The following is a 16872-nucleotide window of genomic DNA, read 5'->3' on the forward strand; positions in this document are numbered from 1 at the left end:
ATTAAAATACCGTTTACGTTAAGTCACCCAGACTTACATTGTAGGAATATCTATTCTACAGATCGAACTAACAGATCGACTCGTCAATAGCGCAGCTTGAACGAGCATGTCGATTTTGGCATATGCACTCACATCGTACTCATGACATATGCATGCCATGCCACATTGAGGCAACCATCAAAGAAATCCTCGCTTTTATCCAATTTTAAAAAGGAGATATTCGTAGCGACTTTATTTTTCGTTTTATTTTGTTTTGTGTATACGATTATCTATTGACGAATATTAATAAATATACAACAAGGTTCTTTTTATTATTTTTTAAACGTTATTCTTTCAAATAAGTACTTTAGTTCAATAGCTCGCAAAATTATCCAATTTGAACTCTCAAACAAAAATTACTACCATAAAATATTGATGACACTTGATAGGAAAAGTTTTATTCACAAAATAAATTTGTGAATCTAATAATACTCGAAATAAAAGTAAAACTTTTGAAATAATACAATGCTTTAAATTAAAATATAGATACTTAAGTAAACTTCGTTTTCCAATATTCAAAACTGCAGAACTTTCATACATTTACAAAACGGAGTTAAAGAAAATACAATTGATATTCAGCACCTTCACTTTCAAAAGAAAATGTCTGTTAAAGGAATTTTACTAAACAGTGCACAAAATCAAGCGTTTCAGCCGTTAAAGTAATTTTACTGTCTTCGTCTCTATAGTCAGCAGAAATTTGTATAATATAGGTGTAAGACTTTTTCAGACTTTCATTTTTATACCACGCCCTCATAAACGACATGACTATCTAAGTACGCAAGGTATTGTACTTCTGTATATCTTTATAATGAAACTATAACTAAGCAGTATCTATGCACTCATCATAGTTTATGGTAAAATTAGGTTTTTTTTTATACAACTTAGAATGGCAAACAAGCTGACGGCCCACCTGATGGAAAGTGATAACCGTCGCCTACAGACTTGAGTAGTACCATGAACATAACGTAGTATACTGTTTCGCCCATGATACCCCCCATGCGTTGCCATTCCTGAGGACTCAGATGTTATTCCTCTGTACCCTGTAAATTCACGCCATATCCCACCCTTTAAACCGAAACACAGCCATGCAAACACAACTACTTCACGGTAGAAACAAGGATGGGACAGAGGTACCCAAGCAATCGACTTTTATACAAAGTCTCCCTCTGGTAGTTACTAAGTTATCAGCACACCGTGCTGTATCATAATCACTTAATTCTTATGTGGTATCTTGTTGTAAAATGCCTTAGTCTATCTAGAAAATATAAAAATTCTCTACATAAGTACTGTGGCGTGTACAGTATATCATATTTATATGCGAATATATTACTTTCTACTAGTATTTTGTCCACTACTTCGTAAACGTAAATTTTAAAAGTAGGAAATCCAATGAAATCAACTACTTCTAGATGGTGTTAGGATAACACACACACACACCGGTTTTAAATTAGATCTTGAGAAATACAACAATGAAAATCGTATCCAATTTGGTACAGTACTTTTTACGTGAAGCCGAAACAAACATACAGACGGATGAAGTTTCTTGTTATATTATTTTGAAATCCATATATACTCGTATATGTTTCCTGTGCAGATATCGTCTAATTGTAATTTTCTATCTATATAAGGTAGTAAGATATTAAAACAGCAAGGTTCTACAGTAAAAGTACATTATAATATACTCCGCCTAAATAAGTAGGCACATCATTATCTTCATCTGTTTCTGTCTGGTGGTCATGGGTGGCGGTAATTACTTACCATCAGGTGAGCCGTGTTATCGTTTGCCCCCAGTGTTATAAGTAGCAATGATTGATCTTCCTATTCTACGGTTCTTTATAATGTTTTATTGTTAAAAGTTTTTTAAATTCACATTATATTTTAATGTAATAATTACTAGTTTTACTTGCGTATAATTTGGTTGAGAAAGCTATTTATTAAGGGTCCCGAATGCTTCCGAAACTAATAGAGCTTTCTCGATGAATTTTCACGTAAGTTAAACCGATAGTTATTACATTAAAAAATATAATGCCAATGTTAACTCATTAACATACATACAACTAAGTTTACTGTGGACTCGGGCATTTGCATCAAAGCATACATTTACTCGTAGTAGCCCTCGCCTTCGACTCAGTTATTAAACGTTACGCTATTGATTGACTGCCAGACACTTTTATTTTCTGCTGAAAGCAGAAAATAAAAGTGTCTGGCAGTCAATACCTAGTCAATACCTAGTGAAACAATATACTATAATTCTGTACCTATATAGTACATAAGTACCGTTCAGTATATGCCTACTGTCCCATAAGTTAGACGTGCCGTAACCCGTGCTTAATTACACTGATTTAGTAGAGCATTATATAACATCCACCACCGTATCTTGCATGGTTTAAATGGGGTAATGAGAGGCATTATTCGACTCTGATTATTATGGTGTACGCAAACGTAACTTACTTACTAGCATTACACTGAACAATCATGTAGAACTAATGTGGCAAAAGACAAATTTATTTATTAAAAAAAAAGAACATTAATTATTTATGACTGATGTAAACTTTTTCTAAGTATATTCTGATAAAAATAAAAAAAGAACGACAATCTCAAATGATAATAGACTATTTACATAAGACCTTTATTCGCAGAATGTCAATAACAGAATAAAAAGGAATGAATATTATTATTAGGTCAAGCAAGAAAATAAGTTTCTTTTCTTTGAGGAAAACAGTAAGATATTTTATTATGGGATTACTGGAACAGATTTTTATTCAATATTCTCTTTGAAATAAATCTTGGAATATCTTAGATCATAATGATAACCTTTTCTACTGAATATAATAATTATATTATAAATATGGTAGATTTTTATTAACTCCGCCTTATAGATAGATATGTATTCTAAAATCATATATCGTAAACTTCATGAGGGCCATTGAGGTCCTCATGAAGATGAACAAGAATAACAAAGTTATAAGCAACATTTGCAAAATAACAATAACTCTTGAAATGATAACAGTTCAATGAGAATTCAGAATAAGAAGGACCCGTTTTTAAAAACTGGAGTCTTCTTTACAATGAAAATCTAAGTTTTTTGTTTTTTTTTATACAACTTAGAATGGCAAACAAGCTGATGGCCCACCTGATGGAAAGTGGTAACCGTCGCCTATAGATATAAGCGGTACCATGGACGTAACAGAGTATACTGTTTCGCCCATGATACCCCCCATGCATTGCCATTCCTGAGGACTCAGGTGTTATTCCTCTGTACCCTGTAAATTCACGCCATATCTCATCCTTCAAACCGAAACACAGCCATGCAAACACAACTGCTTCACGGTAGAAACATAAATGGGACAGAGGTACCCAAGCAATCGACTTTTGTACAAAGTCTCCCTCTGGTTAATATAGAATATATTATATTCCTATAATAGAATTATAATTAGATGATGTCTGTACGGTATAAATATATTAAAAAAATAATATGAGGAGTCGTAAAAAGACGAATAGATGCCAAAACAATATTTTTTAGAAATTTTTAATTATAAATGTTGTCAGTCTGTCTGTTTGTCTGTTCTGGTATCACGCAAAAACTACTATACCAAATTAAATGCGGTTTTCACAGTCGTATTCGTGAAGATTGAACTTAAAATCTAGTGTGTTATTATCATCATCATCATCACCATTTCAGCCATTATCCGTCCACTACTAGATATAAGCCTCCCCCATAGACTGCTATAAGGAACGGTCATGAGCCACCTGCATCTACTGATTCCCTGCAATGCATTTGAGGTCGCCATTCCATCTAGTGAGGGTCGTCCTATACTGTATTTTCTCTTATGGGGTCTCCACTCAAGAACGTTTCTTCCCTATCAGTTGTCGGTTTTTCGAGCTATGTGACCATTGACATTGCCTTCAGCTTGCTTATCCAGCTTGATTGTTATTATATCAACCGTTAACTGTCCACTGCTGAACATAGGCCTTCCTGATAAGGGGGATTTTTCCAGTAGTTGCCACGCTAGGCAGGGGGGTTGGCAACCACAGTTAACTTTTGGTGATGTTTTAAGAGGGACGCTGCTGCCCATCCCTCGACTATTAATTTCCCTTAGTCACCTCTTATGACACCCACGGGAAAGGAAAAAAGTCACATTCTTTTCAATTCGCCAAAGATGCAAACATACATAGCTACTCGAAAAATATTAGTTATTTCTATATCTTCGCTACTAAAGCAAAACAAAATAGTAATAGCAAAACAATATTTATTTATCGTATGGATTTAGTAATAAATAATAGAGTTACCACAATTTGCATTTGAAAATGAAATTTAATTGTCATAAAATTCAGTTAAATGAAAAATCATAATAATAATATTTAACCATAATATTTAAGTATTATATTGTATTTTAGACTTTGCCAGTTTAATAGTGCGGGTTCGTAAAAGATTATAAAACCAATTTTTCAAGTAAGTGTGAGCATTTGAGAATGCTGAGTGATATGCATACGACCCTGACCCGCGGCAGGCTCGTTGCGTGCGCGTGCTTTACAACGCAGGAGTTGCAGCGTATTCTCCCAGAGTCGAGTCTGTTCTTCAACCTCCCCTTGACGAGAACTAATCACACGTTGTTCCTAAATTAACAAGAAAAAATATATATTACTACTAATACCTGTGCTGTGTACCTATAAAGGGGAAAAGGAATTTTACCCCATTAATATTCTTTCCCTCATATACATTAAGATCCAGTGTTAGATATGTTAGCTGTATTAGGGTAAAACAACTCCTGCTGAATTCATCACGACGGTCCAACTGTAAACCACTCACCTTTTAAATCTCACTGATACCACGCCAGTCATATCATACCAATTTCATGTCATAAAAATACACCATGTATATAAATTTATTTATACATGTATATATATTAAAGCAAGAGAAAAGATTATCAGTAATGAGATCTAACAGGCCCATCGGTAGCAATATACCCTTTAGGTTGATCTCCACATGGGTCTCCCGGGGAAACCATCGTGGTGAATTTTCGTTGAATTCATCACGAAGCTGCTTTCATGCCTGCCTATCTTCTCTCACTGATGCACTGCCATAGCGTATATCGATAACGCAGACGGGTTTGTCATTCCATTTTCATCAATAAAAAAACATGAATATATATGTCTATTGCGTATTTTACACAAGCACATGAGATGTTATATTATTATTCGAATATTTATCGCGTTACTTTCATGATTATTCTTATGTGTGTAATTATAATAGTAAATACCTATCAACTTATATGCATAAATATAAAAATAATGTATTTCTATTGAACAACTAAAAAATTGTATTGATAAAATAGTAAAAATAAATGTAACAATATCTATTAGACAGTTATACCTCTTCCAAGTTCTTCACTATTTGTTCCACATCAACAACTTTTTTCTTCAAAGCTTCCATTTTCGATGGTTTCCTAGGAGACTGCATAGAATTTTTCATTTCAAACATCACAACTTCCTGCAAACTTTCCGCTTTTGTTATTCTTTGTCTCAAGTTTTTCCATTCATCCTCTTTATTGCTTAACTGGTCAGTCAACTCCTTCACTTGGTTCTTGAGGGGTTCCATTTGAGACGTTATATTGATGGAAGTTGCTTCATAGACTCGCTTTTTTTGTTCATACTGCTGTTGAACTGATTGAAATTCCTCTTTTACGGGTTTTATTTTGTCTGCAAGGGGTTGAATTTCTTGACGTACTTGCGATAATTTTTGTGCAGTTTGCGCAACCAACTGCAACATTAGTACAATACCATAAAAGTTGGAGACTGTTTATAAAACATGAGACATTAACTTTTAAACATGAGACAGTATATTATTATAATTATAGGTGTACCTGAGATAAATCATGTAACGATTTTTTCTTTAAATCTACAGATTTTATTTCATCTTTTTCTAAAGTTTGATCATCTTCAATTTTTAACTTTTTATGATTAAGTAATGCCATTTCCACTGTAGGATCATTTGTTGTTATTATGTGTAAAGTCCTTGCTAATATTCCCGCCTCAACCTAAATAAAATTAATTTATAATATTTATATTATAATTTTACAAACATTTCCCTAGTTTAAGCAATAAACCTATAATAATACCAATTGTTACCTTGAACGTAGAAAGATTCGCGCGCTGCCTTTTATAGACGGTGCTTTTTGTACGCAATGAATTCACGTATTTCTTCAATTCTTCCCCTCTAAGTACTGTATCTCCCAGGAGCTGCCTTACCTGAATATTTTAAACATACTTTTTGTTCAAATAAGTGCCATTTTAGTCTATTCATTACGCGATTCCCGTATAAAATAAATGATATTGTGAACTTTACGAAACCTACCAACATTTGTTGTTATTCAACAATTGTTGAATAATCTTTTGTATATATAACAACAAAGGATTGTTAAGCAAATAATGCCAAGAATTGTACTTACATGATACTCTAATACTCTTACAAGGTAACATTAACTTCTATTTGAAATAAGTACCTATACATCTTGATTCTACTAACTGACATGAGATCAAATTATTTTTGACATCTCAAAAGGAATATCGCATTATTTTAGGCCAAATTCTTAGACTTAATATAATAACCCATTATTGGAAATGAGAATTTTTTATCAGAAGGCAGATTACGCGGCTCGTCTGATAGATCTTACAAGATAGCCTGTAGATTTCAATTAACTCCAAACCACTAATCAACGCCACTCTCAAAACCGGTTTCTATTTTTAGTGCAAAAATCGAGAATTAACAAGATTTGGAAATTTATCTTCACAGAAAATCACAATTCTCTTAGAGTAGGATCACATAGCTAGGTACGTAAGAGCTGCCTTTATAAATACTTAATAGCCTATTACTTAACAAAAAAAAATTCTATTTCCGTAACATGCTAATGTATAAATGGGTGGAACATTGTATATAATCACATAACTGCATTATCTATATGATAGTAGAGACTCACGCGTGAATTGGAAAATACACAAGTATGACACACCCTCCCCTTCGCGTTCCACAGCCATTTTGCTACGGTTTGGTGGATGTTTAGTTGCCCAAAACTGTTCATATATTATATCTCGTGAGCTATTTTCTACCGCAGCCCATTCTCATATAAGATTTTCCTATATAAGTACAGAACTAGGAATGGGAAACAAACAGACATTATAATTATGTTATATTATTATTTATAAAAATAAAGTCCAAGAACTTGTTATTTTTGCCATTGTTTGTCTCTTATTATGCACAAATAGTACCTGGTGCGTTAGAGGAAAAAGGATTATTAGTAATAGGATCTAACTGCCCCCTTGCTAGCAATATACTGTCTCAGGTCAACCTCCACGTGGTTGCCGCTAAAAACTATCGTAGTTAATTCTTGATAAATTCATTAGGATGGGCTAACTGATCTGATTTTACCCTCACTTATCATCTCACTTGTGTATATCACTCAGCGTATATCGATAGCGCAGACGGGGTTACCAGTCCATTACCATTCATTTTCCATAAATCAGATGTATTTTGTCTGCTTATTACAAGTATATAGTAGAAAAGCAGCTTTGACGTCGTATTAAATAAAATCAGACGAGTCATATTCAATTCAGTAGAAATATTCAGCACTTATACCAGTTGTAGCTAGACCTGAGTGTCAAAATTATTATAGCATTCTTTTCGATAGTATTTATCAGAACAAAAACGGGAACATTCTACCGGTGAAACTAAACATTTTGCCCAGAAAAATATATTGATTGAAAAACGACAAAAGTTTTAGCCACCTAAACTAACTTCAAAGCTGATCGCACCGTAAGAGACTTAAATCTATATGCCTTATTTCTTTGTTTAATAGAATATACAAAAGAATTAATATCATATCAGCCTATATAGATATGATACAATCTAAAGAGCTATCAACATATTACATACTAAGTAGGTAGTCAACATAATTATCAAGATTGAATTCAATTTCGCTAGAACAAAGCGACGGTAATTAAAGACAATTATAGATAATCATAGATTCTAAAATTTGCAATTAGAAATTATTTTAACTCCAGATGCAGCTGCAAAGATTATGGGTTATTCTTAATAGAATTTTCTTTGTAAAACCCACAGATGTAAATTACACTTCGCTATTATTGCACTCATCGCCAAAGGCATATTAAATTATTCGAGTAATGCAAAAGGGATCGTATTATGATTCGTGTAAGGTATGCTTTTTAATATACCTGTGATTGCAGATCAGCAAGCGTAGCCTCATGTTCCTTAAGCGTGGCAGCGAGTTCATGCACGCGTGCGGCACTCGCATCCTTGTTCCGTCTGATGACAGCCGCTTGCTGGCGGAATGGCGCCAATTTGTCTTCTTGAGGACCGGCAGCAGCCAACCGGCGTTGGACTAATTGTTCGAGTTCACCATTTACAACAGCTATCTAAAATAGATTCACATTAAAGCTGGCTATATGCCATATGATTCCATTTTACGACAACCCCATTACTAACAACGTACTCTGTGAAATCGAACTTCACACAATTTTCTATAGAAAACATCCTGGTTAATTCCTGAGGTTACTTCGTAACATATACGAAAAATTAACTGACTTAACTTAGTCTTACCTTATCCCTCACTATTATTCTGCCATCATAAACCAAATGGATTACCATATCATTTTCATTCATTAAAAAAATAGTTTTTGATCATTACTTTGACAGTTTTAGTCATAATTTTTAATATTTATATTGTATTTTAAAAGAAACATGACTAAAAAATAATATTATTTCAATAAAATATTAGCACAAAGTAAGAAAATTATCAAGTGGTAGCACTTAGTACTTGATAATACGTTAGGCACTGGAGAATGTCGTAAATAACAAGTGAATAATTGAGCTATTTATGTAGTACCTACTAAGATATGCATGTGTCACGTACTAGTAAAGTAGAAGACACCGACCCTAACGAAAATACGAGTGCCTACTTGTAAGCTTTGATGGAATCCTTTGAATTTACCACAAACGCTAACTAACCCTGAATGTTACCTATTCATCTTTCTTTTAGTTTTCACACCACGTAAATCGCATATGTATATCCTTATGTTTGCGTTACACTGTTTTCTTACTTGTTAACATACATTCAATAAGTACCTACTTAAACAATCACGCATGTTCTTTTAGAAATAACAATGCATACTTATAAATTATAAATCGCTAATATAGATTACAGGGTTTTTGTTTTATTGTCAAAATATCAATTTTGATAAAAATACACCCAGACTTATTCAGTAAACATAATGCTAAATAATAAATAGTTCTCTTTTTATTTAATAGAATAATTAATTGAAAATATTCCACCTTGTCATTACTTACACAAAAAAAATTCGAGAGTTAGTATTCGAATCATTTATATTAGTAAAAATATTTATATACGTGCTCGATTTTATATTGAATTGTTTGTTATAGTATTCTTAAATTAATTGTGAATTTTTTACAAAAATACACTATAAACATGTACATTTAAATGTATTTATATATATTTTTTCTAATTGCATCAGTCTTATGAAAAGTCGACTATTTCGTGAAACGGTACCTAATAACTAGAAAATGCTAAATTAATTCTGAAAATAGTTACTATTATTGACGATTAGGACCAGTGAACACTATTCACGATAAGAGTAACAGCTTTGGTTCTGGAAATCTTTGCGCATGAATTGGAATGCTAAGTGAAATATAGAATCCCTACCTTATCTTGTACCAAAACGAGGTCAGATCGCGTCGGATGTTGTTCCATAGCAATTGTTTGCATTATATTTAATTCCTTCTGAAGATGAGCCATTTCTTGGGGCAACTTCTCTTTTACGAGATAATTGTTAAGCTGCAAATAATTACTTTTTAAAGTGATAAAACAATCATAACTGATAATAATTATAAATAGACATAAGTAAACAAATTTTATCTACATAATCTAGAAATATTATAAGTTATCTATTTTTACACGAAGTCTCTGAAAACAGAGAGAGCCGAGTGCTAAAAGAGTGTGCATATATTTCTAGAGTCCGTATCCACTCTCATAACTTGTCTTATAAATCTACACTAATTCTAAAAACTTAATCCTTTCCCTGAATTGTATACGGTCTATCTAATCATTACTCTCACATTAGTCCAGACCTCCTCGATGCCTGCAATTTCAATTTCCATTATCGGATTCTATTTTCTCATTGTATCATCTGTTTTGTTAACCTTTCACTTGAAATTTTTTCTACATGCCTGAACCAATATGATTTGCCCTTTCTCATTTCATTCAAGCAAATAAGAATTACAAAGTTCTTACAAATTAATATCGTAATCTACTTACAAGTACTTTTACGTTTCTATTTATTTAAAATACCTGAATTTCTTCTTGCAGGTGTTTAATAGCCTCATTTGCTGATTTTGGAGTAGCACTTTGCCCGTGGATTACATTTAAATACCTCTTCAATTGATCTGAAGCCAACTTCAGTTGCGATTGTTGCGTCTCATACTGTAAACAAAATTAAAAGTTTGCCTACATTTGTTAGATAACGTAAGACACACACACACTGACATAACTGACAGTCTACAGAACCCTCCATTTCCTCGCTTAAATTTGCACCTCATCTAATCAAGAGAAAAAATATATTAATGAAATATTTACCTGACTGTCCAATTCCTTAGCCTTTTCCTGTTGATATCTCAACGCTTTGCTGACACTCAAAAGTTCCTCCTTATTGCTTACATCAATTAAATTCACTTGAACATTTTCTAAACGCTTTATCACTGAAACATATTACGAGTAATTCCACATTAATTGTAATATACATTTAGTGTGTAAATGCTAAAATATTGAGAAAGAGCAGGAGATAATAATATTATATATGCACCTAATTTATGTATATATACACTGTATTACTATGAGTAGTTGAAATACTCACCAATGTCCCTTTCAACAGCCATTTCCTTTATATCATTAATAATTTCTGCCGCGCTCTCCTTCCTCAACATCCTCGTTCTCTTATGCACATCTTTGAACTCATCTATCAGATTTTGATATAAATCTAACATATCTTGAATAGTGTTATTTCGAGCCACTTCAGTCGGGATGTCGGGAATTTTTAAATATCTGCCAATTAAAAAATAATATACATATAGTAGTTGTAAATAAAGGTAACTTACACACAAAAGTGTTAGGCAGATATTAAACCATGATCTATCTCACAAGTTCAAACTTGGGTAATAAAATGAATTATGTTGATAGCAAATACCGTCAACCTATTAAACTTAATTAATCCCAATTGCTATTAAATAAATAAATTTATATCGCTAGTAGAAGGTCCAAATAAGAGATTAAAATGAGCTATCAAAATATCTTTTTTTTTTTAATACAACTTAGAATGGCAAACAAGCTGACGGCCCACCTGATGAAAAGTGGTAACCGTCGCCTATAGACATGAGCAGTACCATGGACATAACAGTCCATGATACCCCCCATACGTTGCCATTCCTGAGGACTCAGGTGTTATTCCTCTGTACCCAGTAAATTCACGCCATATCCCACCCTTTAAACCGAAACACAGCTATGCAAACACAACTGCTTCATGGTTGAAACACGAATGGGATAGAGGTACCCAAGCAATTGACTTTTGTACAAAGTCTCCCTCTGGTAAATATATAAATATCTTTGAAAAGATTAATACCTGAGTCCTCAAGAATGGGTATCATGGGCGAAACAGTATATTCTTTTATGACCATGGTACTGCTCATGTCCATAGGCGACGATTACCTCTTTCCATCACACTTGATGGAAGGGGTATTCGTCGCCCACTGGCCGTCAGCATGTTTGCCATTCTAAGTTGCATAAAAAAAGCCAACGACTTTTGTACAAGGTCTCCCTCTGGTATGTATTCACGTTTACATACATTCATAAGTTTGTATAGAAATTTGAATTCCTGAAATAAACCACTAGAGAAGTAATTAAGTTCCAAATGCAAATTTTTGAGGTAAACGCTGTCGCAGTAATAACGTAAACTTGTATTAAACCACTGCATAATTAATAGTTGGTTAAACTCTTAGTTTACTCTTACTCAGGATTTAGATCTGTAAATAAAGAATGACATTTCAAATTTGTCCCTATATTTTAGATAGGTAATAAAAATGTTTGCGTTTTACTAATAATAAATAAAAATAGAAAAGTAGTTTCAAAATGTATTGGGGTCAGTTCTAAGGTGCCATTTCTCTAAACATGTCTATAAACAAATATTTATATTTGATATCACAACAAAATCTTTATTCTAAGGACTAATAAAAACTAAAATTCTAATAAATTTAAGTCAAAATTATTATTTTATGATGGTTCATAAAACAATAATTTTGCAAAACTATCAAATTAAAATATCAAGTTAAGAAATAGATTTAGATAAATACGCCTCATCGACTCAATTTTTTTTTTTAATGAATGATAATTTAATTATATCCCCACCTGCACTAACGGTATTCGCTTGCTTCACTAATTTCCCTAGTGCTCCTAGTGAGGGATATGAAAAGGCAGATCACTTAGTCCATCGGGATGAATACACCTCGAATTCAGCACGATGGTTTCCAGGGGGGACCACGTGGAGGTCGACCTGCCAGGGTATACTGTTAGCAATTAATCTGGTAGTCCGCATTTCAATCGACCCCGTTGTCACAAATGATAATATAGGTAGTAAATAACTAAAAGTTTATTATTATTTCAAATTCATGATTAGATATGCACTGAACTGGGTACATAATTTATATGCATTTACTTATATATATTTTTATTTATTTATTTATACCTATTGGTCTTTTCAATTGTAAAGACATTTTATTTATTTATTTTTACTATAACATTTAAGTCAATTGTTACATTATGAAAACAAATACTTAAATGCCAAGGAATTAATTAAGCTGGTAGTGCGTGGTAAATCGGCGTCCATAAAACTCCGTCAATCTTCTCCTATCTCTACAGTATACTCTAAAGGAACGATTCCATATTATTTTATACCATTAAAATCGGGAGTCGCTAATAGATCTGATGCAAATAACTAAATTCATAAAACAATCTATGATTACACATATGACTGTAACTACCAATGAACTGTCAGTTTTCTCATATTGGGTTTGCTGGAAGAAATCTCTATTGAAGATAAGCTCGCCTTTGTGCACTATTATGTTTGTTTTTACATTTTAATAACCTTTTGTGTACAATAAAGAATAAAGAATAATTAAGAAAATATAATTATGTAAAGGCCCCCTTTTATTCTACTTTAAACTTCTGTTAACTGGGAACAAACGAACAACATAACATGCACACCATAAGCTCCTTATCACTCATAAGCAGTATTTTTGATGTCGAGTCTACGTTCCAACTAATAATTACAAAGGAAAATTCTGCATACGCGTCTTCCGAAACCGTCTAACTCGGCAGGCTCATTAATTCCATCAAGAAGGGATGTTAAATTTTGATAACATATTTCTAAATTACTAATATGGTATGTATCTTTCTAAAGGCAAATGAACATATTAGATATTTACTTAAGCATATCACAATATAAATGTCATATAATATTATATATCTATCTCATGCTGAAAAATCTAGTTAATATGACAACATTGTATATTTAGTCATTTTTATAAACAAAATTTTTATTTATCAATTCAGGGTGTCAAAATTTTGTCATATAATAAATTTTTTTTCAGGAAGGTGTAAATTAAATTTTTGTATGTTCCATGACTTTATAGTTTCGCTAGGTATTTCAAGAAATTCTTCATTTTCCTTCTCATATCCAAATAAAAATAAGCAACGTTAAGTGAAACAATGGGCATTTCTACGAGTATATTACCTCAAAATGAGTACCTTATAGATGATACTACAAAAGTAAGGTATAGATATTTTTAATTACCGCTGGTGTATCATGCAAACCATTATTTAAGAGCCGGACTCATCTCTGGATAAGAAAAACATATAGACCTGCAATCAAATATGCCTTACTATGTGCGTTCATATATATAATAAAATTCCAAATGAATTTAAAGATTTGAATGTCTTTATTTGGGAAAAGATTATATAACTGGTTAAAGGAACAGAATTATTATGACGTAAAAGATTTCCTTGGTAGACGTTTTTGACATTTAGTATTAACAAAAATTTTGTATATCTAACAATGATTGATAGTAGGAAACTTAATTTGCACGCTATATAATTTTAGCAAGACATGTGCACTCTCAAATATAATTATAACATCACTGTATACCATGTTTAAAGCAAATAAATATTATTATTATTATAGATATTTTTAATTACTGCTGGCACGGATCTCTCTGGATAAGAAAAACATATAACCTGCAATTGCAAGCGGACATTTTGCTCTTCTTTTTATATAGTATTATATATATAGATAAATCTCTACAATGCAAACATGCTCTTCTAGTACATTGTGATAGTAAATCGTATCATGCTTCATTCCTTTCTTGGACTTCTTTACAACACAGGGGACAAACGAGCATGCGGTTCACCTGATAGTAAGTCACTGCCGCCGCCCATGATCACCCACAACACCAGCGGCATTGCAGGTGTGCTACCGGCCTTTTAAAATTGCTAGTGAAGTTTGAGTACTTACATATATTTTCTTCTTGGTTTACTGGTAAAAAACTTACTTAGCTAGATAAGCGGTATTTTTAACTTGTTCTTTATTAGTTAGCAGCCAGTGCAACACGTGGTGGATGGTCCGTGCATCGCCTGCTAACAATTGAGTCCTGAAGTATGTAGGTTCGACGTTGGCTGGCGGGCGATATTTAACGCTTCCTAACATCTCGAGAAGCCGCATCGAAACTGTTTCCGGTTCGTCTTCATTAATATCGAGCTAAAAATATATTATAATAATATAATATAATATTTTCTTTATTTACGGATTACTAAGATCCATCGTAACAATTGACTTAAAATATATTAATAACTAAACTTATTATAATCCTACTAAAATATTTTAAATGTGAAAGTTTGTATAGATGTTTGGATGTATGTTACTTAATTACGCTTAAATGGCTGAACAAATTTGAATGAAATCTGGTACAAAATTATGGTATATATAAACTTATGTTTTGAACTTTCGGGCAGTTGATAATGAAATTAATTATCTCCTTATCTACATCATATTACCTTCTCGTACAGTTAAGTTTAAATTTTAACATACAATATGTTAAATTGTTTATGAACAATAAACTGAACCTGTAATGTGAAAAATGGAATGCAATAATGCGAACTAGCAACCCCATTTCTAACAATATACCCTGATAGTGCGACCTCTACGCGCTCCCCACAGAAACCTATCTAGGTTCGAAATAACTAATTCACTATCCTTTGACCAAAATGACCTAACTTAATTCTGACCTGTCTTCACTTAGTGATGCACCAGTAACATATATCGATAGCAGAGGTGAAATACCTTTTTATTTTCATTGGATAAAAGAATAATTACATAAAAAAGTACGAGTATATAATAAATGTTTATTCCACTCTAAATTTATACCTTTTCTCCAGCGTTGAAATTGACGAGCAAATCGACCAACAGTTGCAGCAATTGCTTCTCGTTCAAGGCGTCAAATTTTATCAGATCGTAGTTCCGACCAAGTGTTGAATTCAATTCTTTCACGACAAATTTTATTTGTTCAGTCATTTCAATATATATCTCCTGTTATTTTAATAATTTTAGAGAAATAACAGTTCGTTTTCTAAATGAACTTAAAATAGTAACGTTGTTTAGAAGTGTTTACACTTCTCGTTGTCATGACAATAGGTATATCGCAAATCAAAATATCAACTGGGTTTTTTTCCCCTACCTAATCGGAATTTTGTTATATTTTCCTAGCTTGGTTACATATCGATCAAATTGTAGTCACAAGCATCAAAATTCAAGCGTAGAGCCTAACTAATAACTACTATTCTAGTAGATACCAGAAATGAGATAAAGATAAATTATTACACCATTAAATATTTACCAAAGTTTCAAGGCCGAACTAAATCGAACTTAATGTCAAACCCTATTAATATAATAAATGCGAAAGTGTGTAACGATGGACGAATAGATGAATGGACGAATAGATGTTTGTTACTGTTTCACATAAAAATGTTAAACGGTTTTGAATGAAATTAAGTACACGGGTAGGTTATATCCTAATTTAGTATATAGGACACAAGTATGTACTAAAACACGTGGGCTGAGCCACAGGACAGCTAGCTAGTAACAAATAAATGCTATGAAACTCATATCATCATTTCCAAAAATTGGACTAAAAAAGCGATTTTAGTCTATTATAAACACACTGGCCAAGTGTCCTTCATAATCGCCTCTTACGATATCTTGGGCAGAATTGGGGTAACATGCATTAGCAGCTTTTCAATTGTCCATATTTTTTCATGCGTACGTACGCGAGATCTTCGCCAAATTTCATCCGATTTTAATAATACTTATTTTTTAATCGATATAGTTTACAAAGTATCAGAGTAAGCATTCAGTACAGAGCATATGTCCTCCGAGAATTTTCTCTCAACTGCGCAAGTCTTGATATACTCGTACCGCACACCGCCATCTAGTCGTAGTCAAAACGAAACTTCTACTGTGAGAGTTGGGAAAAGAGATTATTTGCAATAGGATCTGACAACTCCATTCCTAATAATATCCAATCAACCTCTACGCGGTTCCCCCTGGAAACCATCGTTGTTAATTGTGGTTTTCGTCATGATGGGCTAACTAACATGCTTTCATACACACCTATCATCCGTCTGGTGCCCCGTCAGTGGATATCGA

At 32.8% G+C, this 16872-nt stretch overlaps 1 protein-coding gene across 2 annotated transcripts; it reads right to left on the reverse strand.

Annotated features, from left to right (window-relative positions):
- Positions 1 to 4408: 4408 nt before the first annotated feature.
- On the reverse strand, positions 4409 to 15835 carry LOC113517551 (intraflagellar transport protein 81 homolog). Of its 2 annotated transcripts, XM_052894651.1 has the most exons (11): positions 15595 to 15832; positions 14723 to 14928; positions 10981 to 11168; positions 10704 to 10825; positions 10419 to 10550; positions 9774 to 9905; positions 8269 to 8469; positions 6169 to 6288; positions 5904 to 6077; positions 5414 to 5800; positions 4409 to 4656 (listed from the first exon to the last, which is right to left on the reverse strand). In XM_052894651.1, the coding sequence occupies exons 1-11, from the start codon at positions 15739 to 15741 to the stop codon at positions 4489 to 4491; spliced, it is 1977 nt and encodes a 658-aa protein (XP_052750611.1). In that variant the 5' UTR covers positions 15742 to 15832; the 3' UTR covers positions 4409 to 4488. The 2 variants fall into 2 exon arrangements, with proteins under 2 accessions (XP_052750611.1, XP_052750612.1); XM_052894652.1 differs by lacking the exon at positions 5904 to 6077 and having other exon boundaries at positions 15595 to 15835.
- Positions 15836 to 16872: the final 1037 nt, after the last annotated feature.

Source organism: Galleria mellonella, unplaced genomic scaffold (assembly GCF_026898425.1).
Source record: "Galleria mellonella isolate WM207_F2 unplaced genomic scaffold, CSIRO_AGI_GalMel_v1 utg223, whole genome shotgun sequence".
In the NCBI taxonomy this organism is placed as follows: Eukaryota; Metazoa; Arthropoda; class Insecta; order Lepidoptera; family Pyralidae; genus Galleria; species Galleria mellonella.